Here is an 8284-nt window from a genome sequence, read left to right as displayed (position 1 = left end):
GGTAATTATCCTTCCACTTATTTGCAGATGACATGATCTTGTATTTGCAAAAACCTAAGGATTCCAACAATAAACTATTTGAACTGATGAACAAATTCAGGTAAGTTGCAGGATACAAAATCAACACACAAAAATCAGTAGCATTTCTATATGCCGACAGTGAACACTCTGAAAAAGAAATCAGGAAAGCAGTCTCATTCACAACAGCTACAAATAAAATAAAGTACCTAAAGGATTTGTTATTTATTCTAGTCTACTCTGGCTTGTTTGGAAATTTATGTTTGCTTAGAGATTCTGCGTAATTTACCTGTTGAATGTCTTATTTATTTTCTGCTAGGCAATTGCCTCCTTTACAGCATTAGGTGGTGCCTTAAGCCCAAGTTTGTCTCGTCTAAGCGAATGATCAGACTGCCGGCCATCCAGAATGGGGGAGGTCCCAAAGGTGTTATCTCGGCAGTGTGGAAGAGCTAGCTGGCTAAGGGTCCGTGCCCAGGGGGCCCCGTGGAACATACCACCTACAGTGTGGTGCTACTGAACAGCCGTTCTCATTTGGCATCTCCTTTGGCTGAGTTACAGAGCAGAGGCTCCAGGGCTGAGGACGATACTTCTGCCTCCCCGTTTTGTGTCTGGCTGTCCTCAGGGATGTTTCTCCCCTCAGGCACTCACGATGCTTCCTGTGGGTTGAGTCAGGAACAGGTGTCCTGCCAGGGACCCCGAGATGGTGGGGAAGCTGACCTTTCACCTCAGTATCACTTCTTCCATGTAGAAACCATGAGTTGGTTGGGTGCGGTAGCTCATGCCTGTCATCCTAGCACTTTGGGAGGTCGAGGCCAGGGGATGTCCTGAGGTCAGGGTTTGAGACCTGGTCAACATGGTGAAACACCATCTTTACTAAAAACACAAAAATTAGCCGGGAGTGGTGGTGCACGCCTGTAATTCCAGCTACTCGGGAGGCTGAGACAAGAGAACCGCTTGAACCCGGGAGGCGGAGGTTGCAGTGAGCTGAAATCACGGCATTGCGCTCCAGCCTCGGCAACAGAGTGAGACTCCGTCTCAATAAAACAAAACAAAACAAAACGAAATAAAACACCACAGACCTCTCTCCCCACACACAATAACCTTGAATGGTGTCTGCATTGCTCCTGTCTTTGTTCAATATCCGGTCTCTTGGTTTTGGGAGCTGGCAGAATCTACACACACCTCCTCACTGGGACCGGAATCTGTGTCCATGTCTCACGCCCACCCAGCCCGGAATTCCGGCTGAAGGAAGGAGGCCATCCCAACTGTCAGGGTGGCTGAAGGCAGAATAGGGAGCTCAAGGAAATCTCGGGTGACCTCTAGAGGCAGCCTGGAAGACTGAGCAGGGACACGGAAATACCATGTCCACAAAAACCTGGGGCCTTGGGGGTGGTGGAACGGTATTTGATGGTGACTATGGAAGAACAGTCATGCCTAGTATCCACACCTGCCCTGGAAAGCAGGTGGCCATTTTCAAATCAAGGGTATGGAGTCGACCGTCTGCAGAAGGGGCTGTTGGCCGCCTATAGGACACCAAGGATGTGGAAGCCGCCTTTCGTGTAGCTGCTGGCAGGCAGTTTCCACCAGGTTGGCCCGCAGGCTCCAGAACAGACCATTGCCCCCACCTCCAACCAAGAGACTACCCCGCCCTTTTCTTCCGAGCTCCCTGTGCCTTCCCTTTTGCTTGGCCACCCACCGGGATGTGGCTTCTGCCTCCACCTGGCTACTGAAGCTGAGGAAGAGACCTGACGGGATTTGGTAACTGAGGTTCAAAGGTGACGGCCGAGAGAGGAACTGAGGATGCCGCGCGGGTTCCTGGCCCAGATGACCTGTGTGCGCGCGGTGGAACCGGAGGGACAGAATGGCTCCAGAAGGAGGACTGCGCCCCTGAAGGGGAGGATGGGCTCTGCTGTGTTCCTCGACAGCGCGGAAATAACTCTGCAGGAAAGGCCACCGGCGTCAACCCACTGGGGAGAGCAAGGATGCTCATGACGGAAAGGACAGTGACAGGGCAGAACCGGGACAGAGCGAACCACAGGAGGAAAGACAGGAGACACCGGGGTTCTGGAAGGAGGCCTTCAGTGCCTGCTGAAGGCGAGGGAGAACAGTGCTGAAGAAGGGGACTTGTGAGACCCCAAAGCAGGAGGAGAAGAGGAGGGACCATGAGCAAGGCGTGTAGGGGAAAGGCAGGAAATGTTGCTGTGGCCGGGCAGGGCTCCCAAAGCACCTGGACCCAGAGCACTATGGTGACTGGAGGGCTGCTGCGCAGAGGCCGGTCCAGGCACGTCGCAGGGAGAGGGCCCACCGCAGAGCTCCAGGGACACTGTTCTTCCAGCGCCAGGGAACAGAGCAACACTCCCCGCCGCCGCCCCCACCCCTCCCCCGCCCCCCGCGCCCAGCCCTCCAACAGTTGCAGAGAGGGCAGACCACGGACCACAGAATATGAGAATGACTTTATTTGAAACTGCTGTGAACTGCGGCGGGAAGAGGGCAAGCGCAGAGGAAGAGAGGAAGCCTTGGCTGAAGAGGATTCGGAGGGAACCAGCTTGGCTGCAGCTCAGGGGCTCCAGAGGTAGCAGCTGCACATCTTGTAGGAAGACGCTGGCTCCATCCTGTGAAACAGAGCAGGTTCAGGGACAGGCCCCCAGCCAGGGCCAGCACACAGCCCTCCTAAGCTACCGGGATTGTGGGAAGGGGAATGGCGTGTCCAACACTCACTTCAAAAGTCCTGGGACTTGTCAACGAGGCACTGCATGGCCACTGAAACAGAGAGGCAGAACTGGGCTCTCCAGGCCCAGGGAAAGAGAAACCCACCCCCTGCCCACTTGGGGAACCGCCTAACCCTGCAACCTGAAACCCCAGCGGCGGCCCTGGGACTGACTAGCCCACCGGTCACCTGAAGCTAAGGTGGAAATGCCTTCTAAGCGGGAAAGTGGTTCTCAGGTGTTGGGGCATCCCAGAACCGTTCAGAACGTGTTTCCAAGACAGATACGCCAGCCACCAAGCAAAAACCGCACAAGCCCTACCAGGCAGCAGTTAAAGGGAGAACACATGCGGTATCTCTAATGGCCCTAAGAGAAGGAGATCTCTGGGACTCGTGGACAAAGTGTACATGGAGTTCAGACGACCCTTGCTGTCTGTGCACACCCCAGCTGGAAAGGCACGGAAGGCTCCAGGGCCAGGCCTGCTTGGTTCTCTTCTCCAGGGGAAAGTCAGTTCCTGTGATGCGGCCTGCACCTGCACCCCAGCCCCACCCTCGGCACCTGCAGAAAGACAGCGCTGCCCATCCCTGCCCCAGCCAGGGCTCCGTCATACCTAGTTGCTCCCTAAGGTCCTCAACTTCCCTCTGCAGCCAGACACACTAGACCGCCAGACACGGGAGGAAGAGAAATGGTCACGGGAGGAAGAGAAATGGTTGGTCAGCTCTGGTCCCCTCTCTCCCTGTCCTCCCTCTCTCCCCCAGCCGTGATAGCACCCATAGCCTGCAGCCCGGTGGTGAGGTAGATTGGCACACAACCCTCAATAAAAAGGCGGCACCCTCTCTCTGTGGGGTGTGGAAGACAGAGGCCTGGGGGACCCAGGAACCGGTTTAACCTGGACACGGATCCGACCATCTAGTGTGGACCTCTATTTCTAGGATCCACACAAAGCATTACCCGAGGACAGCCTGGGACTCCCGGGGGCGGCTGCTCCCTTTCCGGTCTTGGGGGTCGGACAGGCCGCCGATGGTCACCTGAAAGAGAACACAAAATCCAGCTTCCAAACCTCCCAGTGAGGTGGAAAGGGCCTAGAAGGGTCTAAGGTGAGGCAGCATCACCTTGTGTTGGCAACACGTTGCCCAGCAGCTCCAACCCTCGCCCTCCCGGTGGGACTGCCTTCCCTGTTCCCCAGTGTGAGCCCATGTGCACCTGTGGCCCCCTAGCATTGTGGCTCCTGGTAGGATGCCAGCAGCGGGGCCGCCACAGCCAGGCCCTGGGAGGGGCAGTGTGGCCGAGCAGGACTTAACAGAAAAGGGCTCAGTGCCGCTGAAAGTCTCCTTCCAGAGTTGGAGTCTGGGGTGCTGCTCCAAATCGCCCCCCACCGCACAAATCCCACTCAGAGAGGACCATGTGGCTTCAGGCCAGCCCAGTAGACACCCCATTTCCCCTGGGACAGCTGCCTGGCTGGGCAGGGACGCCTGGGAGCAAGGCTGAGCTTCCAGAAGAGACAGAGCTAGAGGCTTCCCTCCCTAACCCCTCTCCCCTCCACCCCTGTCAAACCCACAAGACTCACGGGGTCTGGGTACGAGACGTCTCACGCTCAAGGCCGAGGGCTGTGAGGTTCCTGGAACTTGGGGAGCTCTGATGGCGGGGTCCCCACTGCTGCATTCTCCACGAGGCATGGACAGGGAAATCACCTCTGGCTTGTGTGTGGGAAGCTGAAACAACAATTTCTGAGAGGGGCTGGCGGTAAGTACACGTGAGGAGGGGTTGTGTTAAGGTGGGGACTCCAGACTAATCTCATTAGCACTTTCTCCCTCAGTCAGCCCCACGACAGGAGGGCTTGCGTAACAGCTAGGGAAGGAGGAATTGGGAAGAGGATGAGTCTAGAGGCCCAAGCTTTGCGGCCCACACTTTCAGGGGTCCCCCGATCCAAACCAGCTTCTCTCTGGGGTAGGAGCCTTCCATCCCAGCTCCTCCTGGGGGAGGAGGCAGGACAACTGCAGTGTCCAGAGCCGGGCCTGGCACACACCGAGTGCCGCCTTTAATGTGTGCCCCTACGAGGAGGACCCCAATCGGGCCTCCTAGTGTCCCTGGGCTCCCGATGACAACCCTCGAGCAAGGGATAGGGGAGGCATGGGTAAAGAGGTGTGTGCTGGAAGAGAGGTGGGCCATGGGGAGACAGAGGAGGAAGAGGAGGAGGAGAACAAGGAGGAGAAGGAGGAGTGCGGCAAAGAGGACCTACTCACTTGGGCCCTTGGGACCTCATCTCTATTCGTGTCATTATCTTCTCCGGCCGCAGCCTGGGACTCTCTGGTTTTTCTTCCCGCAGATTTCTTCCCAGGGCTGCAGTGCTTGAGCTCCTTGGGTCTCCCGGACTTCCCCAGGAGACCCACACCAGAGACTGGCGGAAAGCTGGCCGGATCCTGCGGAATTGTTGAACGTCTCTGCCCCCAGGCAGGAAAGGCTCCCTCCGGGGCCCGTTTTGGCTCACCCCCTAGGGATTTCTTGTCCTGGGCCACCTTCCTTCCTGGAGAGCCCCGGGGTACTGGCCCTGTAACAGCAGCTCCTGAGCAGCTGGGCCTGACCCCCACCTTTCCCCAGGCCGTGCTCCGCATTTTCTTCGAGGAAGACGCGTCCAGCTTTCCCACGGCGGGCCCCTCCACGGCTGGAGTGAGTCTGTGGGGAGCAGAGATCAGGAGAGGGTCCTGAACTTGACGGTTGCTCTCCCTGCGGTGGAAACTCGGGAGTCTGCAAGTGTCTGCTGGCTTCTTGGGGCTTCCGGGCTTGACCTGGCTTCCTTCTTTGGTGCGAATGATTACCCTAATCACCGGTAAGTGGCTGCTCTCATCTGTGGCATCAGAGTCCGCGTCCTCAGACAGCACAGCGGGGCCTTCCGCGGAGGGTTGCTGGGGATCCACTGGGACGCTCACACTGGTGCTCTTCGAGCCCCTTTCCGGGTTCTCCCAGGCCGCGCCTGTCCCAGGACCACCGAGGCGGAGAGGGCCGGCGGAGGCCTGCTGCCATTCTCCTGGGCTGGCGCCCGGAGCGCCTCTCCCACTGGGACCGACCCCCCGGGCGTCAACCGGGGTGCCAGGCCGGCCTTCCTGTCGCCAGAGCACCACCCTTTGCTGCTTTATCATTTCACTCTCAGACTCGAAGCTGAAGCCCTCGGGATCTGCGAACCGGCTCTCGCCCTGCCCCTCACCACTGCGCTGTGCCCCCAAATCAAGGCCACGGCCGTGGCCATGGCCCCGGCCCCATGGGGCTCCGGGGCTTGCGGTGTGGGCGCCGGCCTGGTCGCCACCCTCTGGGCCCAGATCGGCCCCCAAAACGGACACCTCATCGGGGGAGCTCATGGCACCAATCCGGTCAGCCTGGGCTGTGGGGAGATGGTCGTCCTGGTAATGGTGGGAGGGGAGAGCTGACCCCAGCCAAGCCCAGCTGAGCGGGCCAGGCCACGGGAACGGCGAGGCCTTCGCGACAGTGCCGCCCTCACCACAGGCTGCTCAAGAGATGTCCCTGACATCGCGTGGCTTCCAGGCGCCCTCCATTCCCGGGCCCGTCATTGTTCCTCGCCTTTTCATTGGTCCGTCCACCGCCAACCAGCGCGCCCCTTGTTGGGCGAGGCCTCTGGGCTTTACCCAATCGGGAGGCAGGCTCTTGGATTGCCCCGATGCCCGTGGTTTGACTGGGTGGTTGTTCTCGGTTCCTGTCTTGGGACCAGGACACGCTGGGGCTCTCCACCCACATCTCTCTTCCTGTCCTGCCGCCTCTGACCAGGCACCTAGTTTCCAACGAGAGCCATACCTCTGAGCAATGAAGTTCCGTTTGGTGTCATATTCTAAGAATCCAATGCCAAATACAAAGTCATGATTTACTCCTATGTTTTGTTCTGCAAGTTTTGTAATTTTAACTCTTACATTTATGTTTTGAATTCATTTTGAGTTAATTTTTGTAGAAGGTATGAGGTACGGGTCCAACTTCATTCTTTGGCATGTGGATAACCACTTAGCCTAGCATAATTTCTTTCAGAAAAGATTATTTCCCCCGTGAATGGCCTTGGCACGCTCTTGAAAATCAATTTGGCATAGGCTGACTCCCACAGATTCAGGCGCCAGGCTGGCCCTTGCAGTCCCAGGCTCCAGATCACCCCTGTACATTGTCTTCAGTTCCACCCCAGTGCCGGTCCGGCCCACAGAGACTCAGGCTCCAGGCCCACCTCATCACCAGGCAGGCTCTGGTTGTCCCAGGCTCCAAAGAGGCCCCATGGCCAGGCTGCTCCCTCAGCCCTAGACTCTGGGTGCACCCATGAACCAAGCCTCCAGGCCTGCGTGGGGGCAAGGCTAGCTTCACAGCCCCAGGCCCTGGGCTGGCACCCATGGACTGACCCGCCAGGCCTGCCACGAACCCAGGGTGGCCCTGCAGCCTCAGACTCCAGGAAAGCCTCCAGAGCTCCAGACCCCAGGGTGGCACATGCAGACATCAACTGCAGACCAGTCCCCACAGTCCGAGACTTCAGGCTTGGACTCGTGGATCGGGCTTCCAGACCCTCCTCAGTGTCCGGACAACCCCTACTGACCCTGGACCTCGTCTGCTTCAATGATAGGCTGGCTTCTGTAGAATCAGACTTCAGGCTGGCACCCATAGACCTAGCCTCTGTACCCACTCCAGCTCGAGGCTGACCTCTGTGACCTCAAGTACCAGGCCAGCACCAGCAAAGCCAGCTTCCGGGCCAGCCCCCAAGGATTAAAGGCCCCAGGTTTGCCCAGTGCCAGCCTAGTGCCCTTGGCCTCAGTCTCCTGGCTGACTCTCTCAGACTCAGGCTCCCAGGCCCACCCCAGCCTCCAGACAGGCAGAGGGCACATCTGAGCCATACGGCCTCAGGCTTCAAGTTCTCCCTGGTGCAAAACTGGCCCCATATAGCCCTAGGCTGCAGGCCGACACCCATGGAAACAACCTCCACATCTACCTCAATGTGAGGTTGGTACACATGGCCTCAGACCCCTAGCTGGCACCGGCAGGCCCAGCCTCCAGGCTGGCCCCGCAGATGCATGCTCCAGGACTACCCAGGGCTACGCCAGCCCTTGTGGCCCCAGACTCCCGGCTGACCCCTGTGTCCCCATGCACTGCAGACCCAGGGTCCAAGCCTGCCAGAGTAGACCCAGGGTCTAGGCCTATCCCAGCAGACCTCAGCTGTGGCCTGGCCTAGAGACCTCGGTTTCTGGTCTGTGCACCCAGGTTTCAGGTTGGTCTGCCTGGCCCCAAATCAGGACTCAGGCCCAAATCCATGAACCCAGGTGCCAGGTTCACCCTACCTGCTCACCAAGCCAGCTTTCCTGAGAATTCCAGCAGCAACCCATCCATGGACCACGCCAGATGGTCTTCCCAGAATCTCTGGATGGACTGACCGGTGAAGGGCTTTCCCAGCCAGAGCCACTCATCAAACACCGGAATAGGTCCCTACTTCCGTAAATGCACAGACACCAATGCGCACCCACAAAGCTCACACTCAATCAGGGAATCATGACGCTACCATAGGACGAAGTAAAGCTCCACTGATCGAC

General features: G+C 58.2%; 1 protein-coding gene across 1 annotated transcript; it reads right to left on the bottom strand.

Moving 5' to 3' along the window:
- Positions 1 to 1787: 1787 nt before the first annotated feature.
- Positions 1788 to 6076, bottom strand: LOC108294797 (uncharacterized protein CXorf49-like). The gene is made up of 6 exons (XM_037734306.1): positions 4967 to 6076; positions 4267 to 4435; positions 3675 to 3751; positions 3131 to 3379; positions 2394 to 2630; positions 1788 to 1985 (listed from the first exon to the last, which is right to left on the bottom strand). The coding sequence occupies exons 1-6, from the start codon at positions 6074 to 6076 to the stop codon at positions 1788 to 1790; spliced, it is 2040 nt and encodes a 679-aa protein (XP_037590234.1).
- Positions 6077 to 8284: the final 2208 nt, after the last annotated feature.

Source organism: Cebus imitator, unplaced genomic scaffold (assembly GCF_001604975.1).
Source record: "Cebus imitator isolate Cc_AM_T3 unplaced genomic scaffold, Cebus_imitator-1.0 Scaffold602, whole genome shotgun sequence".
Taxonomy (NCBI): domain Eukaryota; kingdom Metazoa; phylum Chordata; class Mammalia; order Primates; family Cebidae; genus Cebus; species Cebus imitator.
This window is presented reverse-complemented; position numbering and strand designations above follow the sequence as displayed.